At 54.5% G+C, this 27,420-nt stretch overlaps 1 protein-coding gene across 4 annotated transcripts in view; it reads right to left on the reverse strand.

Moving 5' to 3' along the window:
• The window catches only part of LOC142472489 (uncharacterized), a 377,773-nt gene that overhangs the window by 265,020 nt on the left and 85,333 nt on the right, over positions 1 to 27,420 (reverse strand). For 2 of the 4 annotated variants that reach the window (XM_075579535.1, XM_075579538.1), the window contains exon 1: positions 15,032 to 15,182. The exons of 1 other annotated variant lie outside the window; for it this stretch is intronic. In XM_075579535.1, the coding sequence (XP_075435650.1) occupies positions 15,032 to 15,053 (22 nt within the window). In that variant the 5' untranslated portion in view covers positions 15,054 to 15,182. Of the gene's footprint in view, positions 1 to 15,031; positions 15,183 to 27,420 lie in introns of those variants that run through there. One more of the 4 variants, XM_075579537.1, reaches the window with a different exon arrangement.

Below are 27,420 nucleotides of genomic sequence, written 5' to 3' on the forward strand. Positions count from 1 at the left end.
ACGGGCGAGAAACGCATCAGAGGACCCTGTATCTGTCTGCTGTTATGCTATTTAATTAAATAAATACTTTTTTATTGGTTACCTGCCTCCAGCCCTATTACTTGCTGTGATCAGTCCCGTCTTTGAACTTTTGTAGAACGCAGTAAGCAGCTTCGGAGGAGAAACACTGTTTGCGAGCGGCGCCACTGCCCAAAGACTGTTCCCGCTCCTGGGAAATTGTGCCTAGAAACTATTTCTAAAGATGTAGTTCCGGGAATAGAAGATTTCATTTTGCCCCTTCCCAGCAAGTGTATTTCAAGTGTTTTTTGCAAACAATTGTGTGTGTGTTCATTTTGTAAATAAATTACAATTTATTTTATCTCTTGCTTTGCTCAAAGGATCCGTGTAATTAATGTGTTAAAAGCTCTTGTCTACTGTGACACCGCTACCGGTGAGACCGTGAGTATCGAAGATCGTCCAGAAGGTCTGCATGAAGGCGACAGTCATTTAATAGGAGGGAGCCTTTTTCATAAAGGGGGAACGCCCAAGTTAACGCTTTATCCGTGAGGAGGGAGAAGATATATGTCGCCCGAGAAGGGTGGGCAATGAAGGATGATGGCTACGTGTCAAACTGCACCTGGCACTGGTTCAGGAATCCTCTGGAAGCTGAGGAGAGACCCCCATAGCGAACAGGAGTATGGATCCAGGGTTTCTTTAAAGATCACAGGTACACGTGCGACTTCACCACCAAAAGGTGCGGGCGTGGGACACTGAGCTATCCTTGGGATACTGATGAACTGCACAGGGTCTGTAGCATAGAGGAGATCGAGTCCAGTTTTTGATCCAACGTCGCCAGGCAGGTGCCATAGGCTCCCAGGACCCGTCCCTGATGGGTCACAGCTTTCGTTACGTCTGCGGGGTCCATTGTTTGGCTTGTGCAATGTATAACGTTGCTAACTGCAATCAGGATACGGACTCGCAAGACAGAGGTAGGGAGTGATACACCGACCTTGGCCTGGGATCCGAGACATGGGATGCATGGGTTGTTAGGTCCGGTTCCGTGGTGAGGCAGACATCAGTCAGGGGTAGTCATGTCCAAATTTGGGGTTAAGGCAGGCGGCAGGCAGAAGTAGTCAGGTCCGGTTTCAGGGTTGAGGCAGGTGGCAGGCAGGGGTAGTCCGGTTCAAGGCAGGAGGCAGGCAGCAGGCATGGGTAGTCAGGACAAGCAGGAGTTCAAACAGGCAGGCAAACACAGGAACAAGGGCAGAGCTCAGGCAGGAACAGGGAACTGAGTACTTTGCACGAGCAATGTCAGGGAGCAACTGCCTGCTATTTAAAGGCCAGAAGCAGCTGCTGGCAATAGTGGACCAGAGAGAGGCTGACTTCCTGTCAGCAGCCATCTTAGTTGGGCTAGGATATGACCTGGTCCGTCAGCCATCTTGGTATCCAAACAGATCCCTTATAGGATAAGGACACACCTTTATATCAGTGCCAGAACATTGTTGCCCTACCCCAGCTAAGAGGAGGAGGTATATCCCATTAGTTATGACTACCATAGAGGATATGGAAAAAAAAATAGTTAATCTACAAAACATGAAACAGTTCAGGATAATTTAATCAAACGTATAAGAACAAAAAAATCCTATATATTACCACTAAATAAGTATAAGGTTTCTTTCACACACAAGATCTTGAGTTGAAAAGTATGAGACTCCCATTTCTTGTTGACGTCAGATACTTCTTTGTTGAAATCTACTTCATAATTAAAATGCAGGGTTTTATATTCTAAATTTGTAACGCTTGCGCTCACCACGAACAAGGTGGGACCCCAGTAGTGAGGTGGGAAAGTACAAGACCACACACCCACAGCAGCAGGACCACACCTGAAGGGTGGATAGTCAGCGTAGCCGGGTCTGAGTTTTAGAGATTGGGTTAGTGTGAGTACTTGCCGAGATCCAGGGGTGGAGCCAGTGGGATGGTTGGTGTCCGTGTGCCGTAGTCTAGGGTTGGAGCAAGGAGAGTGGTAGATTGTCTGAAAGCCGAGGTCTGGGATGAAGAGGTGCGGGTAGTCAGAGGCAAGCCAAGGTCTTTATTCAGAGGGGGTCCTATAATCAAGCCAAGGTACACAGGAAAGCAACAGAGAAACAGCAGCAAAGCAGAAGCAAGGCAAAACAAAAAACTGTAAGGAATCCGCTCCTCGGTTTACTGTTTGCCTTACCTTGCAGTCTTGTGCGGTCCTGGAGCACTTCTCCTGATGTTTGCTGCAGCCTGGATTCACTCACCAAAGTAATACTGCCACACGTCCCTTCTGCCATTGGTTCACGGACCTTTAAGTATTGCCTTCCCACAATGCTCCCTGACGAGCATAGTCCTTCCTGGATGTCTCTGTGTTCTGCCATAAGCCTGGTCTTGTCTGTCTCCTTGGTTCCTGAGACCGGCTGCTAGTGTCACGCAGCGGTCTGTTCCTGTGCTGAAGCGGAGTACTCTCCTTGTTGTCTTCAGCTCCCTGGTTCCTGTGACCGTCTGCTAGTCTCATGCAGCGGTCAGTTCCTGTGCTGAAGCTGAGTACTCTCCTTGTTACTTCAGCTCCTTGTTTCCTGTGACCGGCTGCTATATTCACGCAGCGGTCTGTTCCTGTTTCCTGCACTGAAGCGGAGGTTTCCCTGTGTATCTTCAGCTTCCTGGTTCCTGGGGCCTACTCTTTCCCTAATCTAGAGAGGCCGTGTCTTGGTTCCTGCGCTGAAATGGAGGATTCCCCAGCCCGCTCAGGACTCTTGCTCTGAAGCACTGGTTTACCAGTGCAGCTAGGCGGTGTGCTACTCTGGTCTGTCTAACACCTCCTGAGACCAGTACCATGGGCCATGGTCGCCGCACGCGCAGAAGCCACTCCCGTGCTCCTAAGCTGAAGCGGGGCTCTACTGACTACCTGTTGCCGAACACCTGCTTGAACAACGTTTACCCTGATGTCTCCAGTCCTGACCCTGGCATGTCCACCGACGATGCTGTCTTCTCCTATCCTGATCCTGCTACGTACGACTACGAACTGCGCAATCCGGATCCGCCTGCGCGGTCTAAGGTCGGTGCTTTTACAACCCCACCTCAGCCACGCGGTCCGACCCAGGTTTGTGGCGAGCACAGCCGTGACAGTATGCTCGGCCCCACAAACTCGGACAGCCCTGTGGTGAGGGTTGGTAAGTTTCTGTCTGATATCCTGTCCCGGCCTGTAGACCAGTCCCAGTTTGAAAACCAGTATCTGTGCGAAATACTACCCCTGATTGAAGAACAGATTACCGTATTTCCTCGATTCTAAGACGCACTTTTTTTCCCTTTTTCACGTGTCTGAAATAGGGACTGCGTCCTAGAATCGATGTACTCAAAAAAACACACAAAAAAAACAGCCAGGGGGCGCTGCAGAAGCCACAGCCGCTTTCAGCGTTTGCCCTGCGTTTCTGCCCCCCCCGCCCCCCCACACAGAGGAGCAGTGTGTCCCGTTGCATGCCCCGCGACTCTGCCACCAAACCCCCCCCCCTCCCTCCAAGTGCCGGTCCCCAAAGGAGCAGTGTATGATCGGCTGCATGTCCAGCGCTCCCCCCTAGCTTGCTTCAAGTGCCGGTCCCCAAAGGAGCAGTGTATGTTCGGCTGCATGCCCCGCGCTCCCCCCCTTGCTGGAATTACCGCCCCCACACAGGAGAGATTGATTCAGCAATGTGTGGCTGCATGCCCCAAAAGCCCTCTGTCTGCCTCTGCTACTCACAAGCCGCCCCCCCCCCCTGCTCCAAGTGCTGGTCCCCAAAGTAGCAATGTATGTTCGGCTGCATGCACCACAAGCCCCCCTCCTCCCCGCTCTGCTCGTTGAAGTGCCGCCCCCACACAGGAGAGATTCATTCGGCAGTGTGTGGCTGCTGCATGCCCCACGTTCCCTCTGTCTGCCTCTGCTACTCCCAGCTGTGCTGCCGGCACCACAAGGCACCCCCACCCGTGTCTGTCTCTGTCTCTCTGTGTTTTTCTCTTTCAGTGTGTGTGTGTGTGTGTGTGTGTGTGTGTGTGTGTGTGTGTGACCTTTCATTCTCTCCCCTTCCCTCCAATCTCTCTCCCACTTCTCTCCTTTCTCTCCCCTTCCCCCACTCCCCTCTCTCCCCCCTTCTCTCTCTCCTCTCCCTCTCCTCTTTTCCCCCTCTCTCTCCTCTCTCTCCTATTTCCCCTCTCTCTCCCTCCTTTCTGCCCCCCCCCTCTCTCTCCTCTCTCCCCCCCTCTCTCCTCTCTCCCCCCTCTCTCTCCTCTCTCCCCCCCTCTCTCTCCTCTCTCTCATCTCCCCCTCTCTCTCCTCTCCCCCCCTCTCTCCTCTCCCCCCTCTCTCTCCTCTCCCCCTCTCTCTCCTCTCCCCCTCTCTCTCTCCTCTCCCCCCTCTCTCTCTCTCTTCCCCCCCTCTCTCTCTCTTCCCCCCCTCTCTCTCCCCCCTCTCTCTCCTCCCCCTCTCTCTCTCTTTCCCCCCTCTCTCTCTCTCTTCCCCCTTCTGTCTCTCTTTCTCTCTTCCCCCCCCTGTCCCTCTCTCTTCACCCCCCCTCTCTCTTCACCCCCCATCTCTCTCTTCACCCCCCCTCTCTCTCGCTTCCCCCCTCTCTCTCTCCCGTCCTCTCTCTCTTCCCCCCTCTCTCTCTTCCCACTCTCTCTCTCTTCCCCCCAACTCTCCCTCCACCCCCTCTCTCTCTCTTCCCCCCTCGCTCGCTCTCTTCCCCCCTCTGTCTCTCTTTTTCTCTTCCCACTCTGTCCCTCTCTCCCCCCCTCTCTCTTCACCCCCCCTCTCTCTCGCTTCCCCCCTCTCTCTCTCCCCCCCCTCTCTCTCTTCCCCCTCTCTCTCTTCCCCCCTCTCTCTCTCTTCCCACTCTGTCCCTCTCTCTCCCCCCCCTCTCTCTCTTCACCCCCCTCTCTCTCGCTTCCCCCCTCTCTCTCTTCCCCCTCTCTCTCTTCCCCCCTCTCTCTCTTCCCCCCAACTCTCCCTCCCACCCCCCTCTCTCTCTCTCTTCCCCCTCTCTCTCTTTCCTCTCTCTTCCCTCCAACTCTCCCTCTCTCTCTTCCCCCCCTCTCTCTCTTCCCCCCTCTCTCTCTCTCTTCCCTCTCTCTTCCCCCCAATTCTCCCTCTCTCTCTCTCTTCCCCCCCATCTCTCTCTTCCCCCCCACTCTCTCTCTCTTCCCTCTCTCTCCCCCCCTCTCTCTATCTCTTCTCCCCCCCTCTCTCTCTCCCCCCCTCTCTCTCTCTCTCTTCCCCCCTCTCCCTCTCTCTCTTCCCCCCTCTCCCTCTCTCTCTTCCCCCCTCTCTTTCTCTCTTCCCTCTCTGTTCCCTTTCTCTCTCTTCCCCCAACTCTCCCTCTCTCTCTCTCCCCCCCCCTCTCTCTCTCTCTCTCCCGAAAAAAATTCTGCACATTTAATATAGTGGGGTTTTTTTCCTCAATTTTTTTTATTAAATCAAGGGTGCGTCTTAGAATCGATGGCGTCTTAGAATCGAGGAAATAGGGTATGTATGAAGGTTTAACCCCGTTGCAAAGACAATGCCGTAACGATCTCATTATTAAGGCTTACTGCCTCAAGGACTTAAAACGGTCTCTGGCCGCTTGTGTTTGCTCCCCTGGTTCCCCTTTAACCTGGGATAATGTGAATCCTATCAAACTTGCCAACGCTCAAGATATACTCTTTGCCTTGGCCTTATCATTGGACATTCCCGTAGTACAACAGGACCCTCTCTTCATGTTGGTTCATGCTCAAGACACACTCCGTGTACTTTCCCTGACTTTGGACATTTGCATAAAGGAACAGGACCCTCTCCTCGCCAGCTACGCTGCCGCTTGGCAGTCCACCTGTGCTGCCAGTCCTGTCGCTAAACCTGGGGACGTATCTCCCTCTCCAGGAAATGACCAAACTGACCCACTATCACTGCCCCCTAACGTAGAAGCTGCCACGGTCCCTAGCCCTGATTGTACACCCGGGTACTCTGACACCAATGATACGTCTACGTTAACCCTGCTGATCAGTCCTGTGAGGTTCCCCTGGAATATACGTATATTTCTCTAGCCAACACTAAGGCTCTAGTATCCGAGAACAAGTCCCTTTTTCCCTCTATTCCTAACTCTGAATCTCCCTTTTCAGCCCTTGAAGTTTTTCCTGCTTTAACCCCTGCTAGGCAGTTCTGTATGCCTTCCCTGTCAGAAAACGAATCCCTCCTACCTTCACGTACTCAGTTTGAATTTCTAAGTTCTGTTCCCAGGGTCATTCCTGTATTAACCCCTGTGGGGCAGCTCTCTGAGTCCCCTTTGGTAACCCCCTGTTCTCCGCCAGCCATGGTCACGTCCCTAGCTCCAGAGGAAAAATCCCTTGTCTCACCTATTACAGAGGAAAAACTCTCTATGTTCTACTCTCAGGTACTGTCTGCATTAACTCCTGTAAATTCTTGCTGCCTCCAAGCTAATGCCTTCGTTCTAGCCTCAGAGAATGTGTCCCCAAGTCCTACAGCAGAGGTTGCATTAAATGACTTCCCCAAGGTTGTTGAATCCTTAGTTAGTTTTTGCTATAAAACCCCTGCTTCAGCTCTAGTCTGAGCTGCTGTGCCCCCTGAAAGTTCGGCTAAAGTTCTGATTCCAGTTAAATATATTCAGTTATCAAGTTTTTCCCTAAGCTTGGTCGCAGAGTTCCCATTCCCGGGTACTTCGCTGAATCAGTCTGTCACCCAGAGAGCAATGATCCCTGCTTCAGCACATAGTCCCCACATCGTGGAATCTGCAGTCATTTCTGGTTTCCCTGACACTCCTTACCAAATACTCACTTCAGAGACCAGTACAGTTATGATTACCCCCCGTGTACTGTCTGTGTTCTCCCCTTCTCAAAGCTTAGGGTTAAAACCGTACAGTGGTCAGTATGCCCCTCCTGGGGTTCATGTGGTGTTCCAGGAGGGTTTGCTGACACACGGTTTTCACTCAAAAGCGACGCTTTTTCATATGTGCTAGCTAGAAGCCTGCACACAGTTTCCCCTCTCTCTGAAATTTGCCTTGCCGGCCCTGATACTCGGAGAGGTAAAAACCTCCCTTCAGATGCAGAATCTCTTTCTATAGAGGTCGTCCTTGCTGTTAGTTCCCCTGATTTCTCTGCCCATGCAAACCCTCCAGGGATCAGCATATCTGTGGTTACCCCCTTAGTACAGTCTGAGACCACCCTGCTTATATTACAAGTCCTGGTGTTTAAATCTGAGCTATTTAGTTTTACTGCCCTTGCTAAACCTCAATCCCTCAGCACTGCAGCTAAACGTGCTCCAGCAACCGTTGGGTTACTCGGGGTAAAAATTAAAATTCCTGTCTTAAAGGGTACTTTCTCACACATGTCCAGCAAACCTAGAACCTCAGTGATTGATTCTAAGTCACTTATCACTATATCTGATTTTCTCAGTAGTCAAACCCTGACACCCTCACCACTGGCTAGGAGTCCCGTTATCAGAATTTTTGCACTAGTAAACACGCCTAAATCTGTTTTTGTCATGACAAGCACCCCTTTTGTTAAGGCCCTTGCAGTTTTGGATAAGACTCCTTTTACTTCAAAGGTTTCTGCTATTGAGAGTTTCCACGGTTCCAACTTACAGCTTATTGACTCTTTAACTCCCATCATTACTCTCCCATTACCAGTCACTGATTCCCAGGCACCAGCTCCTGACGCTAGTTCTCCTATCGGTACTCCTGCTTTGCGAGATGTTTCTGTTATGGATTCCGAGCCTTCAGCTCCGGAGTCAATTCCTTTACTCGCTGCTGTTTTTGTAGTCTCTCAGGTCCCTGTCACTGAAGTACAGACTTCCGCTTCTGAGGTTAGCTCCCCTCCCTCCGCTACCCTTGCTCTGCCTGATTCTCAAATTTCTGATATTAAAGCCCCAAAGCCTATTCCTACTCCCCAGACAATACTATCTCCCACTGTGGGTTCCCCAGTATTTGGGAGCTCCACTGCTGAGTGCTTCTCTGCCTCTGTGAAACGATGGTTTTCCCCCTCGGAACCTTCTGTTGCCCCTGTTATTTCCTTTAAGTTGGAAATACTCTGTACGTATCCCAAGATTTCGGTCTCTATGTCTGGTTTACTGCTTGCCTTGTCACCTTCCATACCAATACCGAGAAATGCTCCCACCCACCCTATACCCTCGCTGACCACTACTTGGGAGACCTCTGGAGGAGAAGTCCCTCTCAAATTCCTACATGCAGAGGTCAGCCAAGACTTTGTCTGTCCCGAAGGTCACCCGGGTATATTCGATCAACTATCAAGGCCGCTTATCCTAAATTCTGGTCCCATTACTAAAGACTGGGCTCCCAGTGGGGGTTCTTCTGCCGTTTCTGCTCCGGAACCCTCTGGTTCTTCACAGCCTTGGATTCCCAAGCCATTTCGCGGGGCGAGCCATGTACCAATGATATCTCTACCACCACTCTCATATCCTAGAACAGTACTCACCAAGGAACTACTCGTTTACGGATCCCCTTTCCGCCTAAAAAACTTTAGGAACAACTCGATGTCCCCGAGACCCATGGATGGCCCTGTCTGGCCGCAGTTCTCTCCGGGGGTGGGAGTACACAAAGGAGTGACCACGAGTCTCTGGACTATGACTCTAACACCAATCCTAGATGGTTCAGGAACAACTCCTGGTCCCCCAACTCTATGAGTGGTTTTGTTCGCCCGGAGGTCTCACGTGAAGGGGGGGGGGGGGTACTGTAAGGAATCCGCTCCTCGGTTTACTGTTTGCCTTACCTTGCAGACTTGTGCGGTCCTGGAGCACTTCTCCTGATGTTTGCTGCAGCCTGGATTCACTCACCAAAGTAATGCTGCCACACGCCCCTTCTGCATTGGTTCACGGACCTTTAAGTATTGCCTTCCCACAATGCTCCCTGGCGAGCATAGTCCTTCCTGGATGTCTCTGTGTTCTGCCATAAGCCTTGTCTTGTCTGTCTCCTTGGTTCCTGAGACCGGCTGCTAGTGTCACGCAGCGGTCTGTTCCTGTGCTGAAGCGGAGTACTCTCCTTGTTGTCTTCAGCTCCCTGGTTCCTGTGACCGGCTGCTAGTCTCATGCAGCGGTCAGTTCCTGTTTCCTGTGCTGAAGCTGAGTACTCTCCTTGTTACTTCAGCTCCTTGTTTCCTGTGACCGGCTGCTATATTCACGCAGCGGTCTGTTCCTGTTTCCTGCACTGAAGCGGAGGTTTCCCTGTGTATCTTCAGCTTCCTGGTACCTGGGGCCTACTCTTTCCCTAATCTAGAGAGGCCGTGTCCTGGTTCCTGCGCTGAAACGGAGGATTCCCCAGCCCGCTCAGGACTCTTGCGCTGAAGCACTGGTTTACCAGTGCAGCTAGGCGGTGTGCTACTCTGGTCTGTCTACCACCTCCTGAGACCAGTACCATGGGCCATGGTCGCCGCACGCGCAGAAGCCACTCCCGTTGCTCCTAAGCTGAAGCGGGGCTCTACTGACTACCTGTTGCCGAACACCTGCTTGAACAACGTTTACCCTGATGTCTCCAGTCCTGACCCTGGCATGTCCACCGACGATGCTGTCTTCTCCTATTCTGATCCTGCTACGTACGACTACGAACTGCGCAATCCGGATCCGCCTGCGCGGTCTAACGTCGGTGCTTTTACAACCCCACCTCAGTCACGCGGTCTGACCAAGGTTTGTGGCGAGCACAGCTGTGACAAAAACGCAGGAACACAAGGTCACAAGAGTTATGTTCAGCGATGACTGAGCATGAGCAGGGTAAAAATAGGTAGCAGGAACGAATAAGACAGGAGGCGGGATAGGCTGCAGGAGACAAGTGGCAAGAGACTAGTTGCCGTGCAGCTGGGGAGCGGTGCACGATGTCACGTGAACACGCCGCGCAAGAGAAGCGCGTACGGGGTGCGGAGCCAGGCTCCGTGGCAGTGCTAGAAGAGCTACGGGTGCGCTTTGTAACCAGAGGGGGGTGCATGTATGCGCCTGTGCAGACACTGGTAAGAAGGGAACACGCCGCAAAGGACGTATCCCCAGATTCCTTACAAAATTCCCTTAATTGAGAAAATCATAAGCCCACTGTAACAGGGACATATCCCTGTTTAAATAATGCCAGGCTTCTGCTCCCAGTCTTGCAGATAGGGACTGGGAAGTGAGTTAGCCCTTACACAGGGATAGGTGTTTGTTCTTTGTATATATGTTTTGCCGTAAACTTATGTATAATGTGACTTCCCCCCAAATCTGTCTCCCTGAGTATACCTCTGCACATGTCTCTTACATTTGGTGTCAGAATTTGGAATGAGAGAGACTGCTTGGGAATTTTTTTGTGCTTTTGTCTGCATATAGTTCCTGCAACAGTTTGAGCAACAAAACAAATAACACAAGTGACCAGAATTAAAGTGCTACACATCCAGGCCGGAAAACTACACTGTACACAACACTGAAAGCCACAATGCCAGTTTGACTGGGGAGACTGCGACAGACTGTGATCCACACAAGGTACTGATGCTGTGACTAGAGAGTCTACCCCACCACTTGGGGGTGAAAAACCGTGCAGGTTTTTTAAATGCTGCTCAGCTGAAGTTAAGTACATACTGTAAAGAGCCCAGCCCCACGGAGCAGTGTCCCTTCAAGCCTTATTCTGATGAGGATGATGCCTATGTGGGCCTTTGGAAAAGTGCAGCAGCCAGAGGAATATTTTTTTTCAACAAGCCCAGCAACTCCAGCAGCAAGCAACACACTGTGGACACAAGGAAAATGCAGAAATTGTTCTTGGCAAGTGCACATCCTGGATCACCGATGAGAAAGAATGTGTGCCCACTACTACTGATGTATCAGAATATACAAAATTAAAGAAAAAAAAGTCTACAGAGAAGCCTGTGAGAGCTACGAACTCTGCAAGTGAAGTCTGTCCACATGTAGGACTACCAGCTGGGGTTCTAGCATATACAGAGAAAAATCGCTCCAATATTGCGTCCCGAGGTCCGGGGAAAGAATATGTAAGGACCCGCGCTGCGGGGAATCCCGCTACCAGCGCCTCCTTACCTTTTCTCCCCGCTGCCTCTGGTTCCCGGCAGCTTGCCCCGGCCCTCGGCGTCTCCCCCGTGGCTGCTCCCGCACTTCCGGGGCGCGCGCGGACCCAGGCTTCCCTTTCCTGGCTCCGGGAGCCTGACCCCGCCTCACCAGGCCTCAACAGGTGCGGTGCACACATCGGCGCGTTTCCCTGCTCCTGCTCCACCAGGTCCGCCCCCCAGACTCTTCTCCCCTATCAGGGCTTCCCTTGGGCCGCACCTCTGCTCCTCCCTATCCTCTGATAGGTCCCAGCCCACTATTTAGTCTCCCCTCACCATTACCACATTGCTCTGCATAGCTTCTGTTGCTTGGTGCTGTCTGCTTCTGCTTGGCTCTCTTGTGTTTCAGTAACTGTTCCTGTCCCTGGATTCTTTGCTGACCTCCCTGGATTTTGACCCTTGACTTTGGACTTCAATTATGCTGCTCTCTGGAACCCCTTGGATTTGGCTTTGGACTCTCTACCTTGCAGTCTTCTATATCCCTTGGACACGGCTTACGGACCTCTACTAAGCTGCTCTCTCCACTCCACGACCCAGGCTTACGGACACTCTACTACGCTGCTCTCCCTACACCTTGACCATTGGCTTACGGACTTTACCCTTCGACGCTGGAGTTGGCAAGTACTGAACTCTTTCTATTTTTGTTCCCTGGACCAACTACGCTACTTCCACACTCCGGCCGTGCCCCAGTTTACAGTTAGGTGTGTGGTATTTCTCCTTTCCACCTCAGTCCTGGGGGCTCGTCTGGCTTGTGGGCAGGCCGAGCGTTACAGAATACACCTGATACCGCCAAAATTTGGTTTTCCTGTACTGAACTCTGCCACACGGAATAGCGTCCCTTCTGGTCCTACGAGGATACGGATGAGGAGGAAGATATATATGATGGAGAAGGAGTGGCTCAGTGAGTAAAGACACTGACTCCACTGCAGGGGAGCCTGGTTCAATTCCCGGTGTCGGCTCTTTGTGACCTGGTCAAGACACTTTATCTCCCTGTGCCTCAGGCACCAAAAACATAGATTGTAAGCTCCACGGGGCAGGGACCTGTGCCTGCAAAATGTCTCTGTAAAGCGCTGCGTACAATTAGCAGCGCTATACAAGAACATGCTAATATTATTATGTAGGCCCCGAAATAAGACGTATCCACATAACATCCCTAGGATGGTGGAAGTGCCTGTAGAGGGAGAAAGGGGGTGGCCCGGGATTAAAGGCGTTACACCCCATTTGGCCATCCCCTGACCTCACCCGGGAGTGAAAGGGTTAACTGGGCTAAGACCCAGAACAGTGATTTAACCCCTGTAATGACATGTGCATGTGCATTCCCCTGTTCCATTGTAATGTTTTATCTTTAATACTGTGTCCCAAGGTATGGACAAAGACTCAGAGGAATTCCTTTGCATACCAGGATAGCAGATGGCCCTAGAGGCACCCCAATGTCTAGGATTTAACTATTGTTCAAAGGGTCTTATCACCCTCCCTGATGATTTAAGGGCGGAGGAGGTTCAAACCAGAGCAGTCTCCAAGTGTCCCATTTATCACCTTCCAACAAAGGTTATCCTGCTAGAGATCCAGATGGGTAGACTGGCTGGCATTCCATTTGTATGTGGGGGGCTACAGAAATGAGACCCCAGAGTTCTACTGCGCCTGTGCAAGCTAGCAGGGGGCATGTCCTACAATGTGTTCCCCCATCAAAGATTGGCTGGAGGTAATTGAAAACCAATCACAGGTACTTAAGGTTAAGGATAGAGAAACAAAAGTTTTATAAACTGCTGTTCCCCATATATCCTTTGTTAGTCTTCGTTCACTGTGGTAATCATCTTCATTGAGTCTTCATTCGTTCTTCATTTGCTGATATGGTTACCTGATATCACCTGAATGATTACCTGATTGCTGAAGAGAAATGCTACATCTAACTTCTCATTCCCCAACCCCTAAGTAAGTGTACTTCTTGTCTGTTACTGTATTATTCGTGTGTTTCGCCTATCCTAAGGAATAAAATCACTTTATTATATCTAAGACTCGTTTCAGTTCAGACCCAGTGATAAATATATATCACTAGCTGAGAGACCCGGCGTTGCCCGGGATGTAATGTTCCCGTTCCTCTCTCTCTCCTCCCCCCTCTCTCTGTTTGTCCCCCATTCACATCAATCCAGTCCCCCCCCCTCCCTCCTTTACAGCTTCATGTAGCGTGTGTGCGTCAGTCACTGTGTGTTTGCACGCGCGTCAGTGAGTCTGAGGCAGAAACACAAACACACACAGACTGACTGACGCACACACAGTCAGTGTGTGCCTCAGTCAGTGTGTGCGTGTGTGTGTGCGTCAGTCAGGGTTTGTGTGCGCGTCAGTCAGTGTGTGCGTGCGTGCGGCAGTCAGTGTGTGTGTGTGGGGGTGTGTGTGCGCGTGCGGCAGTCAGTGTGCGCGCGTCAGTCGGTGTGTGCGTGTCAGTCGGTGTGTGTGTCAGTCAGTGTGTGTGTCAGTCAGTGTGTGTGTGTGTGTGTGTGTGTGTGTGTGTGTGTGTGTGTGTGCGCGCGTCAGTTAGTGTGTGTGTGTGAGCCAGTGTGTGTGTGTGAGTCAGTGTCAGTGTGTCAGTCAGTGTGTGTGTCAGTCAGTGTGTGTGTGTCATCAGTGTGTGGGAGGTGATGTGAGTGGAGCGCAAGGGAGGGGAGCACCAGGGAGGGGAGTCAGGGGAGGGGAGGCGTCAAAGGCAGGGAGGGGAGGCGTCAAAGGCAGGGGGGGGGCGTCAAAGGCAGGGGGGGGGCGTCAAAGGCAGAGGGGGGGCGTCAAAGGCAGGGGGGGGCGGTCAAAGGCAGGGGGGGGGGGTCAAAGGCAGGGGGGGGGGTCAAAGGCAGGGGGGGGCCTCAAAGGCAGGGGGGGGCGTCAAAGGCAGGGGGGGCGTCAAAGGCAGGGGGGGGGCGTCAAAGGGAGGGGGAGGGCATCAAAGGGAGGGGGGGGGCGTCAAAGGGAGGGGGGGGCGTCAAAGGGAGGGGGGGGCGTCAAAGGGAGGGGGGCGTCAAAGGGAGGGGGGGCGTCAAAGGGAGGGGGGGGCGTCAAGGGAGGGGGGGGACGTCAAAGGGAGGGGGGGGGGCGTCAAAGGGAGGGGGGGGCGTCAAAGGGAGGGGGGGGCGTCAAAAGGGAGGGGGGGGCGTCAAAGGGAGGGGGGGCGTCAAAGGGAGGGGGCGTCAAAGGGAGAGGGCGTCAAAGGGAGAGGGGAGGGTGGCGTCAAAGGCAGGGGGGGTGGCGTCAAAGGCAGGGGGGGGGCGGCAAAGGCAGGGGGGGGCGTCAAAGGCAGGGGGGGGGCGTCAAAGGCAGGGGGGGGCGTCAAAGGCAGGGGGGGGGGCGTCAAAGGCAGGGGGGGGCGTCAAAGGCAGGGGGGGGCGTCAAAGGCAGGGGGGGGGGCGTCAAAGGCAGGGGGGGGGCGTCAAAGGCAGGGGGGGGGGTCAAAGGTGGGGGGGCGTCAAAGGCGGGGGGTGGGCGTCAAAGGCAGGGGGGGGCCTCAAAGGCAGGGGGGGGCGTCAAAGGCAGGGGGGGGCGTCAAAGGCAGGGAGGGGGCGTCAAAGGCAGGGGGGGGCGTCAAAGGCGGGGGGGGGGGGCGTCAAAGGCAGGGGGCGTCAAAGGCAGGGGGGAGGGGCGTCAAAGGCAGGGGGGGGGGGCGTCAAAGGCAGGGGGGGGCGCCTCAAAGGCATGGATTCCTCCCCCTGCATTTCCTCACCTAGCAGCATTAAGTCCCTGCCGCCCTCCTCCTGCTCCTCGGGGATGTTGAGCCGTAGAGAGCGTGCTCTGGGAGGTAGGTGGGGGAGGGGGGGGGAGAAGTGAGGGGGGGAGAAGTGAGGGGGGGGGAAGTGAGGGGGGGAGAAGTGGGGGGGGGGGAGAAGTGGGGGGGGGGGAGAAATGGGGGGGAGAAATGGGGGGGGGGGAGAAATGGGGGGGGGGAGAAATGGGGGGGGGGAGAATTGTGGGGGGGGGGAAGTGGGGGAGCAACACACGCGACACCTACCTGTAGTTCCGGGCACCGCCATCTTCTCACTGGGCGCCGCGAGGGAGGAAGGGGGTCCTTCCGGGCGCCGCCATCTGTTCCAGTTGGAGCGGCGGCGGGGAGGGAGAGAGGTGAGTTGTAGCGGCGAGGGGGAGAGAGATCTGGCGTTGCCCGTGAGTAAAATTCCCGCTCCCTTCTCTCTCCCTCTTTCTCCGTGTTCCCAGAGGGGAGGGACGAACAGTGGACAGGAGGGGGGGGACGAACAGTGGACAGGAGGGGGGGGACGAACAGTGGACAGGAGGGTGTGGGGACAGTGGACAGGATGGGGGGACGGACAGTGGACAGGATGGGGGGGGGACAGTGGACAGGAGGGGGGTGGGGGGACAGTGGACAGGATGGGGGGACAGTGGACAGGAGGGGGGGGCGGTGGACAGGAGGGGGGGGGCGGTGGACAGGAGGGGGGGCGGTGGACAGGAGGGGGGGGGCGGTAGACAGGAGGGGGGGCGGTGGACAGGAGGGGGGGGCGGTGGACAGGAGGGGGGGGGCAGTGGACAGGAGGGGGGGGCAGTGGACAGGAGGGGGGTGGGCAGTGGACAGGAGGGGAGGGCAGTGGACAGGAGGGTGGGGCAGTGGACAGGAGGGGGGGGCAGTGGACAGGAGGGGGGGGGCAGTGGACAGGAGGGGGGGGCAGTGGACAGGAGGGGGGACAGGAGGGGGGGGCAGTGGACAGGAGGGGGGGCAGTGGACAGGAGGGGGGCAGTGGACAGGAGGGGGGGCAGTGGACAGGAGGGGGGGGCAGTGGACAGGAGGGGGGGGCAGTGGACAGGAGGGGGGGCAGTGGACAGGAGGGGGGGGCAGTGGACAGGAGGGGGGGGCAGTGGACAGGAGGGGGGGGCAGTGGGCAGGAGGGGGGGGGGCAGTGGACAGGAGGGGGGACAGGAGGGGGGGCAGTGGACAGGAGGGGGGGCAGTGGACAGGAGGGGGGGGCAGTGGACAGGAGGGGGGGGGCAGTGGACAGGAGGGGGGGGCAGTGGACAGGAGGGGTGGGCAGTGGACAGGAGGGGGGGGGAATCTGTTCCAGTTGGAGCGGTGGCGGGGAGGAGAGAGGTGAGTTGTAGCGGCGAGGGGGAGAGAGATCTGGCGTTGCCCGTGAGTAAAATTTCCCGCTCCCTTCTCTCTCCCTCTTTCTCCGTGTTCCCTAGAGGGGAGGGACGAACAGTGGACAGGAGGGGGGGGACGAACAGTGGACAGGAGGGGGGGGACGAACAGTGGACAGGAGGGTGTGGGGACGGACAGTGGACAGGATGGGGGGACGGACAGTGGACAGGATGGGGGGGGGACAGTGGACAGGAGGGGGGGGGGACAGTGGACAGGAGGGGGGGACAGTGGACAGGAGGGGGGGGCGGTGGACAGGAGGGGGGGGGCGGTGGACAGGAGGGGGGGGCGGTGGACAAGAGGGGGGGGCGGTGGACAGGAGGGGGGGGGCAGTGGACAGGAGGGGGGGGCAATGGACAGGAGGGGGGTGGGCAGTGGACAGGAGGGGGGGCAGTGGACAGGAGGGGGGGGAGTGGACAGGAGGGGGGGGGGGCAGTGGACAGGAGGGGGGACAGGAGGGGGGGGCAGTGGACAGGAGGGGGGACAGTGGACAGGATGGGGGGGGGACAGTGGGGGGGGAGGACAGGAGGGGGGGGCAGTGGACAGGAGGGGGGGGCAGTGGACAGGAGGGGGGGGCAGTGGACAGGAGGGGGGGGGCAGTGGACAGGAGGGGGGGGGGCAGTGGGCAGGAGGGGGGGGGCAGTGGACAGGAGGGGGGACAGGAGGGGGGGGCAGTGGACAGGAGGGGGGGGCAGTGGACAGGAGGGGGGGGCAGTGGACAGGAGGGGGGGGGCAGTGGACAGGAGGGGGGGGCAGTGGACAGGAGGGGGGGCAGTGGACAGGAGGGGTGGGGCAGTGGACAGGAGGGGGGGGGGCAGTGGACAGGAGGGGGGGGGGCAGTGGACAGGAGGGGGGGGGCAGTGGGACAGGAGGGGGGGGGCAGTGGACCAGGAGGGGGGGCAGTGGACAGGAGGGGGGGGCAGTGGACAGGAGGGGGGGCAGTGGACAGGAGGGGGAACAGGAGGGGGGTGCAGTGGACAGGAGGGGGTGGACAGTGACACACACACACACACACACACACACACACACACACACACACACACACACACACACACACACACACACACCTCTCAGTTGATGCGCCCCTTTCTCAGTTCCGATTTGGCGCCGGAGGTGGGGGGAGCGACACCTACCTGTACTTCCGGGCGCCGCCATCGTCTGACTCGGCGCCGCGAGGGAGGAAGGGGGTCCGCCATCTTACGCGCCGCGTGGCAGCTGCGTTCCCCCGCCGGGGGGGGGGGAGAGGTGATGCCGCTGGGGAGGGGGAGAGTTGAGTTTGAGCGCCGCTGGGGAGGGGGAGAGGTGATGCCGCTGGGGGAGGGGGAGAGGTGATTTGGAGCGGGGAGGGGGGGAGAGGTGATTTGGAGCGGGGAGGGGGAGAGGTGATTTGGGCGGGGAGAGGTGATTTGGAGCGGGGAGAGGTGATTTGGAGCGGGGAGGGGGAGAGGTGATGCCCGCTGGGGAGGGGGGAGAGGTGATTTGGGGAGGGGGGGAGAGGTGATTTGGAGCGGGGGAGGGGGAGAGGTGATGCCGCTGGGGAGGGGGGGAGAGGTGATTTGGAGCGGGGAGGGGGGAGAGGTGATGCCGCTGGGGAGGGGGGAGAGGTGATTTGGAGCGGGGAGGGGGGAGAGGTGATTTGGAGCGGGGAGGGGGAGAGGTGATTTGGAGCGGGGAGGGGGAGAGGTGATGCCGCTGGGGAGGGGGGAGAGGTGATTTGGGGGAGGGGGGAGAGGTGATTTGGAGCGGGGAGGGGGGAGAGGTGATTTGGAGCGGGGAGAGGTGATTTGGAGCGGGGAGGGGGAGAGGTGATGCCGCTGGGGAGGGGGGAGAGGTGATTTGGAGCGGGGAGGGGGAGAGGTGATGCCGCTGGGGAGGGGGGGAGAGGTGATTTGGAGCGGGGAGGGGGGAGAGGTGATTTGGAGCGGGGAGGGGGGAGAGGTGATTTGGAGCGGGGAGGGGTAGAGGTGATGCCGCTGGGGAGGGTGGAGAGGTGATTTGGGGAGGGGGGAGAGGTGATTTGGAGCGGGGAGGGGGAGAGGTGATGCCCGCTGGGGAGGGGGGGGAGGGTGATTTGGAGCGGGGAGGGGGGAGAGGTGATTTGGAGCGGGGAGAGGTGATTTGGAGCGGGGAGAGAGGTGATTTGGAGCGGGGGAGCGGGAGAGGTGTGTGTGTGTGTGTGTTTTTTTTTTTTTTTTTTTTTTTGGACCTTTGGCCCGTCACTCCGCCTCAGGCCAATGAGATGTGTGGGGGGCGGGCCAAGGGTGTGGTGTGAGTGTGTGAGGCCAATGAGAGGTGTGCGGGGGTGGGCGGGCCAAGGGACCAATTGAGATTGCCCCTAGGGACACCGGACATCCAGGCATGCAGGCAGGCATGCATACAGTGCTTTCACTAATATAGTATAATATATTATTATGTTAATATAATATATTATAATATAATATAATATAATTAATATATTATTATATACTGTTATATATATATTTATATGACCTTATACAGCCTGCCATAATCTCACCGTGACAGGCTTATAAAATAAAACTGGTGGCAGTGGCGGGATTGAACTGGACCTAGATTACAGTATTCTGCGGGGTACTGTGAGCTAGTGGGGACTCGATGGTAATTGCGAGTTCCTGGGTCTAAAGATATTGAACACACGTTAGTGCAACAAGTAACGCAAGTTGTCACACCACCTCACCTGCTGCGACCCAGAACCATGAGTGAAGCGGAGAGTGTCTATTACCTGAAAACTAGAAGTCAGCTAAAAGACAAGTGCCGTGAATATGGACTGGAATATGTGGACCAGGATGTCGAGGAAATGGTTGCCGCAATCACAGCTCATGAAGCCGAGCTTGCAGCGTCTCAGGGTACGGCTCAGCTTGCTCTTGTACAGCCGCCCGGAGATCAGGGAGTGAACCCAGTGCCGGAGCGGCAGGATCCCGGGGAGGGGACAAGTGCACCTCCTGGGACAAGTGCAACAAGAGGGGCACCGATGGCTACGGCCACCAGCCCGTTTACCTCTGAAATGTTGGCACTGATCACCAAGTGGGGAGACCGAGGGACAGCCCAGGAACGGCTAAAGTTTATCTCGATGGCAGTGAACAGACCCGCTTACAGCCAACCGGTCCAAACCCGCAAAGATGAACTCCAACTGGATAAGCACAGTCTCACCAGGTACGTGGAAGGCACTGATCAGATCGACATGTTTTTAAGGAACTTCGAGACGCAGTGCCGGCGGTACAAGGTGCTCCCCGAGCATAGGGTTGCACGCTTGGACCCGCTACTCTCTGGCTTGGCTAAGCAGACATTGATGGCGCTTACAGAGGAGTATGCTGATGACTATGACCACCTGAAAGAACTTTTGCTATTTCAGCACGGTTTTACCCCTGAAGCATACCGGGGTAAGTTCCGGCTGGAGGAGAGGCACCCTCAGGAAACCTATGTGACCCGCATGGCTTTGTACAGGTTACACTGGGTGGAGGGCTCTGAGGCCAGGGACTTACCAACGCCTGCTGGACCTCATTTTTCAGGAGCAGCTCATGCAGCAGTGCCCGCCGGCAGTGAGGGCTTTTGTGTATGATAAGACGCCCAAGACTTACACCGAGGCGGCGAGGATGGCAGATGATTATGTGGTCAGCCATTCCCAGATGACCACCAAGGCACCCGCCAAAGCGGCGGTCGCGCCGGGTACCGGCCAAAAAAGCTGTGAGTACCCCCCAGTGGACCCAAAAGCCGCCTGCGGGCAGCGGGACACCAAAGGCGGGAGAGCTCCGGCATGAGTGCCGGTGCTACAATTGAAACAGCACTGGTCACCTCAGACCAGATTGCCCGGAACCCCTGCGTTCCAACGGACCCTATCGAGGGGCAACGCATCCCAGCTGCGAAGCCGGTAGCCCGCGTGCGGGTGGCTTCCACCAAAGAACCAGGACCGGTCATGGAAACAACTCCCAGCGAGACGTCCCATGTCACCCCTGTCCCGGTTTCACATCGGTGCCTTACAGCCAGGAGCGGAGGACATCTCAGCGCAGACCTGCAGCAGACGGACGGCCGGAGCAAACCATCTTACCCCCGGTCACAGTCGGTGACCGGCAAGCAGTCGGCTTGCTTGATTCAGGAGCCGCAGTGACCCTGGTCCGACCTGATATGGTCCGGCCACAGGAATTGCTCCCAGGCCCTGGGATGCAGATCACTGTGGCCGACGGAGAGCCACGTTTCCTGCAGGTGGCCCGCATCTTTTTGGATTGGGGGGTGGGCAAGGGTGTGCGGGAGGTGGGGGTTTTACCCGGTTTGGATGCTGAAATTCTTTTGGGCAACGATCTGGGACCGATGACCTGCACCTACGACCGTGTGCCCCAGCCCGCTGCAGTGGCGGCGGTTACCCGGGAGCCAGACCGCGGCAATGCCGGCGGTGGCTGCTCCAGTCCCCCAGCCTTTGGGACCAATGTTAGCGGAGGGCACAGAGGAGCCCGGGGAGGTAAGCCAGGATTAGTTGCAACCACAGGCTGACTTACTGTTTCCCCTTACCTTGTCCCCTTCCCCTGACAATGACATGACTGGGGGGTGGCCAGACTTAGTAGCCCAGTTTAGGGAGGCAGTGAAGGCAGACCCTACCCTGGCCGGCGTGAGACTTCGGGCGTCCGAATCTCAGGCAGGGGAGGGCACTGAACGCTGCCTATGGCATAAGGGACTCCTATACAGAGAAGAAGGGAACTCGGGGATAGAGAAGGGATTGACCGGTAAGCGACAGCTAGTAGTGCCCCAGGGGTACCGACAGCAATTGTTACGGGTAGCTCACTCTATTCCGTTAGCGGGACATCAGGGGGTCACCAGGACGCGGGCCCGGTTATTGCAGCGTTACTATTGGCCGGGGGCATCCCGAGATGCGAGCAATTTCTGCCGCTCTTGTGATGCCTGCCAGCGAGTGGGTAAGGCGGGCGACCGTGTGAAGGCACCCCTGACACCCCTACCGATAATAGGGGAACCCTTCCAGAAGGTAGCGATGGACCTGATAGGACCCCTCATGATTCCTAGCAAGTCAGGGAAGCGCTAAATCCTCACGGTGGTGGATTTTGCCACCCAGTACCCTGAGGCAGTAGCGCTTGGCACCATAAGTGCCAAAACAGTGGCAGCAGCTTTGCTGAACGTTTTTGCTAGGGTAGGTTTCCCTAGTGAGATCCTAACCGATCAGGGGTCGCAGTTCATGAGTGAACTGTTACATTGTCTCTGGGATGCTTGCGGTGTACAGCACCGGCGCACTACCCCTTACCATCCCCAAACAAACGGATTATGTGAGAGGTTTAACGGGACCCTGAAGCAGATGCTTCGGACCTTTATAGAGGCGGAGGGGAAAGACTGGGAGATTCACCTGCAGCACTTGCTGTTTGCCTACCGAGAGGTACCGCAAGAATCTACAGGCTTCTCCCCCTTCAAGCTACTATATGGCCTCAGGGTACGTGGACCTCTGGACCTCTTCCGTGAGGGAAGGGGAGACTACCGCTACTGATGCTTCAGTGATCCTGTATGTGGTAGATCTCAGAGACCGGTTAGAGATGCTCATGGGGCTGGCCCAGGACCACCTCAGGGCTGCTCAGACCAAGCAAAAGCAATGGTATGACCAGCAGGCCCGTAGCAGAGAATTCATCCCAGGACAGCAGGTACTTGTTCTCAAACCCACTCGGGAGAACAAGCTGATGGCTGCCTGGTCGGGACTGTACTCGGTTATCCGAAAGGTGAATGAGTGCAACTATGTTGTACAGGTAGCGCCTGAGAGGCACAAGACATACCACATCAACACGTTGAAAGAGAACAGAACACCGAGTAAGGGAGCAGTGCTGGCCATTTGTAGCCCACTGCTGGAGGATCCGGCGAGCAATGCTCTGCCTGATCTCCTAGGGGAGGCAAGGCAAGGAAACACTGTAGAGCAGGTAGAGATAGGAGCATAGTTGAGTGCTAGGCAGAAGGGAGAAGCCAGGGACATGCTAGCTCAGTATAGCGCCCTCTTCACTGACATGCCAGGGACCACACATCGCACCAAACACCCAGTACACACAGGGGACCTGCAGCCTCTGCATAAGCACGCTTATAGAGTGTCAGCAGAGGTCAAGACCAGTATGGAGAGAGAGATTGAGGAGATGCTGACCCTAGGTGGTAATTACTCCGTCCCAGAGCCCTTGGGCAAGTCCAGTAGTCCTAGTTCCTAAAAAGGACAAGACCACCAGGTTTTGTGTGGACTACCGGTTGCTCAACGCTGGGACGGTGTCAGATGCTTACCCCATGCCCCGCATGGATGAGTTACTAGATGAACTCGCGGGGGCAAAGTATCTGACCACCATGGATTTGAGCACAGGCTATTGGCAAATCCCACTGACCCTGGAGGCTAGGGAGAAGTCAGCATTCATCACTCCAAGTGGTCTCTATGAGTTCTTAGTGATGCCATTTGGGATGAAGAATGCCCCGGCTACCTTTCAATGCCTGGTCAATAGGTTACTGGAAGGGATGCAGAGCTATGCCAGGGCTTACTTAGATGACATTGCTGTCTTTAGTAATTCTTGGGAATCCCACATAGGACATGTAGCTGCAGTGCTGGATAGGATCAGGGAGGCTGGGCTTACCTTAAAACCCACTAAGTGTATGGTAGGGATGGCAGAAGTCCTGTACTTAGGGCACAGGGTGGGTGGAGGGCATCTCAAGCTAGAGCCAGCCAAGGTAGAAGCCATAGTTGAGTGGCCTGTTCCAAAAACCAAGAAACAGGTCATGGCATTTTTGGGCACCGCAGGGTACTATAGGAAATTTGTCCCACAGTACAGCGCCCTGGCCAAACCCCTGACTGATCTGACCAAGAAGCAACTGCCTGTGCTTATTACCTGGTCTCCTGCCTGTGAAACTGCTTTCCAGGCCCTGAAAACTGCGCTTGCTGGAGCCCCTATACTGGCTGCTCCAGACTATACCAAGCATTTTCTCATACAAACTGATGCCTCAGACTTTAGTGTGGGGGCTGTGTTGAGCCAGGTGGGGGACGACGGCCAAGAGCACCCTGTTGTGTATCTAAGTCGCAAACTGCTCCCCAGGGAAGTGGCATATGCCACCATTGAGAAGGAGTGCTTGGCCATTGTGTGGGCACTCAAAAAGCTCCAGCCCTATGTCTATGGGAGGGCTTTCACGGTCATCACAGACCACAACCCCCTGAGTTGGCTACAGAGGGTATCAGGGGAAAATGCCAAACTGCTGAGATGGAGCTTGGCTTTGCAAGAATTTGAATTTACCATTCAACACAAGAAGGGCAGTGAAAACAGCAATGCTGACGGACTTTCACGCCAGGACTATCCCTCTGAGACTGAGTTCATTAATGGTGCCAGCAGTGCCCTACTCCCCGTTAGGGCCAGTGGGCCACCAGTCACCCATTAAGAAGGGGAGGTGTAGAGGGAGAAAGGGGGTGGCCCAGGATTAAAGGGGTTACACCCCATTTGGCCATCCCCTGACCTCACCCGGGAGTCAAAGGGTTAACTGGGCTAAGACCCAGAACAGTGATTTAACCCCTGTAATGACATGTGCATGTGTATTCCCCTGTTCCCCTGTTCCATTGTAATGTTTTATGTTTAATACTGTGTCCCAAGGTATGGACAAAGACTCAGAGGAATTCCTTTGCATACCAGGATAGCAGATGGCCCTAGAGGTGCCCCAATGTCTAGGATTTAAGTATTGTTCAAAGGGTCTTATCACCCTCCCTGATGATGTAAGGGCGGAGGAGGCTCAAACCAGAGCAGTCTCCAAGTGTCCCATTTATCACCTTCCAACAAAGGTTATCCTGCTAGAGATCCAGATGGGTAGACTGGCTGGCATTCCATTTGTATGTGGGGGGCTACAGAAATGAGACCCCAGAGTTCTACTGCGCCTGTGCAAACTAGCAGGGGGGCATGTCCTACAATGTGTTCCCCCATCAAAGATTGGCTGGAGGTAATTGAAAACCAATCACAGGTACTTAAGGTTAAGGATAGAGGAACAAAAGGTTTATAAACTGCTGTTCCCAATATATCCTTTGTTAGTCTTCGTTCACTGTGGTAATCGTCTTCATTGAGTCTTCATTCGTTCTTCGTTTGCTGATATGGTTACCTGATATCACCTGAATGGTTACCTGATTGCTGAAGAGAAATGCTACATCTAACTTCTCATTCCTCAACCCCTAAGTAAGTGTACTTCTTGTCTGTTACTGTATTATTCGTGTGTTTCGCCTATCCTAAGGAATAAAATCACTTTATTATATCTAAGACTCGTTTCAGTTCAGACCCAGTGATAAATATATATCATCTGTTATACTGTATATATTTATATGACCTTATACAGCCTGCCATAAACTCACCGTGACAGTGCCTAAACTCGGAACGCACCGAAAAAACAGGTCTCTATGACCCGAATATTCTCGTCAGCTACTGCAAGAAAAGCATGGTAGATGCTTTGAAATTACTGAAGTTTCAAATAAAGGAGACCCCAGTATCCCTAATGGGACGGAGTTGTCCAAAGCAAAATGATGGAAAAAGAAAAAGTAGGTCTTCCACTCACCATTGAAGGATCAGACACGTCTGCAGATCCCACGGAGAAAAGGGGGGCCGAGATGCCCTGTAGCCTAGAGGAAATGGAGAATTCGTCCCACGGATGAGAATATCCAGATGGCCCAAGACAGAAGTTGTGTACTCCAAAGAAATGTCTGTCTGGTGCTGACAGTGAGAAACCCTTAAACTATACCAGGGAAGCAGAGCCAGAACCAATGAGTGACGATCCCTTGACCAACCCTAAAAGATGCCCTGCAAACTGCAAGGCAGGACTGTGATCTCTTTAAACTATTGAAACAGGAGTTGGATGCCAAAGCTGTGATGGGAGGGGGTAACCAGGATATTTAATAAAGTTTAAGCCCGCTGGTTACCCCTGAACCCGTGGGGTCCCTGGTACCCCCATAAGCCAGGGACAAGGATAATACATGCTGGAAAATAAAATGACCCTGTTTTTTTTCCCCTATTTCATGTTCCCTTAGCCCTAGAACTGTGAGATTTCTTATGCCAGTTTGAGGGGAGATATTTGGGTGGAAATACAATTATTTGTTTGCAGGAGTTTGGGAGCCAATGTTGCTGGTAGTCGTTTAATTCTCCACGGCGAGCAGGCATGATTTGCCAGTACGCAAAGTTAATTACATCGGGGCTTCCCAGGGTCTCCCATACTGCTGGATTTCAAGCACAAATATCCCCAAGTTATTTCCCTTATAATGATAAGGTTCCCCAAAGTATATTCTGTAATAAAGTGTACTTTACATCGTGTTTTGCGTTTACTATAAGGCTCTCTGCAGTCAGCATGGGCATATGTTTAAGGTGCCAGCTAGTCTACATAGAATCCGTAGATGAAAGAGCAGATGGAATGTTGAGAGGTGTCAGGGTGCTAAGTGGACGGGGCATGGCGGAGTACTGGGTCCGGAGAACAGAAACCCCCTGTGGATGGGACCCTCTGGTCTGCTAGAATCAGTGGCGCCTGCCCAGCGGGAGGCAATGGGCTGGCTAAGGAAAAGATGGCGATCGTAGGTGCTTTTCCTATTGGCCAGAACATATGTCCAGACCACGGGGCGTCCCGAGCCGGCTCAATACACCCCTTGCCTCCGACATCAGCCAGAGAAGCCCCGCTCTTATTGGCTGGTGGAACATGTTCCCACGCTCTGAGTGGCCGAAACGCTTTGCCCATGTTAAAACACAGGCACAAAGTTTTCTCTAAAAGGGTCTGCAACAGATCATAGCTCGCTCCCTCTCAGTCTTTTCAGACTTGCAGATAGTCTTGGGACTAGTCCAGTGAAGCGCCAGTAAGGTTTCCCAGAGGAATTACGGTACCAGGGTCTCCTAATCAAAGCTGAGGACTTGATCTGAGGAGTCAAGTTACCTGTTCAAGGCTTATTCCAGTGATGTGGAGTGAACAAGGTAAGCCTTGCACCTAGGAAAGGAAAGCCTATTTTTTACCCCCAGCCCCAAAGTAAGTGTGAATATTCTCTGCATTTTGTATTTCTGTGTGTTTCCGAGGTTTTATCCAAATAAACATCATTATTACCACCATTGATGGAAAGCAGATCAAATCTGACAAACTTATTGCTAACCTGAAACAGAAGTATAAAGAGGCATTGAAAGAGATTGGAGTCTCTCAGCAAGAGGTTCGCAATTGCCATGGAAAGTTGGAAGTCTCTCAGAATGAGGTTCATCCTCTCTGCATAGAACTGGATGCTTCACACCAAGAGATCAACAATCGCTGCACAGAACTGGAAGTCTCTAAAAAGGAACTTCACAGTCTCGCCGATGAGCTGGACGCCTCTCAAAAAGATGTCCGCAGGCTTCGTATGAATCTTAAAATCTTTCAGAAGGAGCTTCACACCATCAACCTAGAGATAAAACTCACACCAGGAGACCGGGAGTCTCAACTTCGAAGTGAGTAAATGGGAGGATTATGAAGAGACCCTCAATATTATAGAGACTGTAAAAAGAGAAAATACAAGTCTAAAAGAAGAAAATTCTGATTTGACTGACCACGTCAGTGATGGGAATGAAAAGCTGCTACAAAAAATGAAGAAACAATTGGAACATGAAAAGTTCAAAGCATTGGAGCAACGCACACAAGCAGAGCACCAACTGCAGAGTCAACTTCAAGGTCTGCGTACGCAACTACAGAATGCAGAGGAGAAGCAGCAATCTCTGCAGGAAGAAAATTTGCAGGCTGCTAAAGAAGTACAAATGCTGCAGGAACGTCCGAGTATCCAGTGTGGCCTTGCAGAGCAGCGTGAGGAACTGAAGGCTATCCTGAGCATCGCTGGAGGCCAAGCTTAGAGGCCAGATGATTCTGTACAAGAGGGAACACGAGAAGGTCCAGAAACTGAGGCAAGCAACTGCGGCCCTAGCGAAGAAACCCGTAGAGCTCCAAAATATAATGAAGGATGCATTGATGCACATTCAGAGCAAGCTCCAGAAACAGGATTCTCTCACTGGATGAGCTAAACTTGTTAAAAAGGGAGAAAAGCAGTACAGTAATTCAGAAGTACAGTATCGGCCGGGCTGAATCTAATGTGGCTGCCCCCACAGTTTAAAAATATCGCGGGCGGCGCGCGACTGTCTTCGGCCGAAAACCAGCCGCTTTTCCCGCACCTCGGGCGCTTTCAATAGTAAGCGCCATTAGCGCTTATCTATTGAAGCGGCCGCCGCGCGGGAAATTCCGTTTTTAAACGGAGAACAGGCCCGCGGCTA

Source organism: Ascaphus truei, chromosome 22 (genome assembly GCF_040206685.1).
Source record: "Ascaphus truei isolate aAscTru1 chromosome 22, aAscTru1.hap1, whole genome shotgun sequence".
NCBI classification, from domain to species: Eukaryota; Metazoa; Chordata; class Amphibia; order Anura; family Ascaphidae; genus Ascaphus; species Ascaphus truei.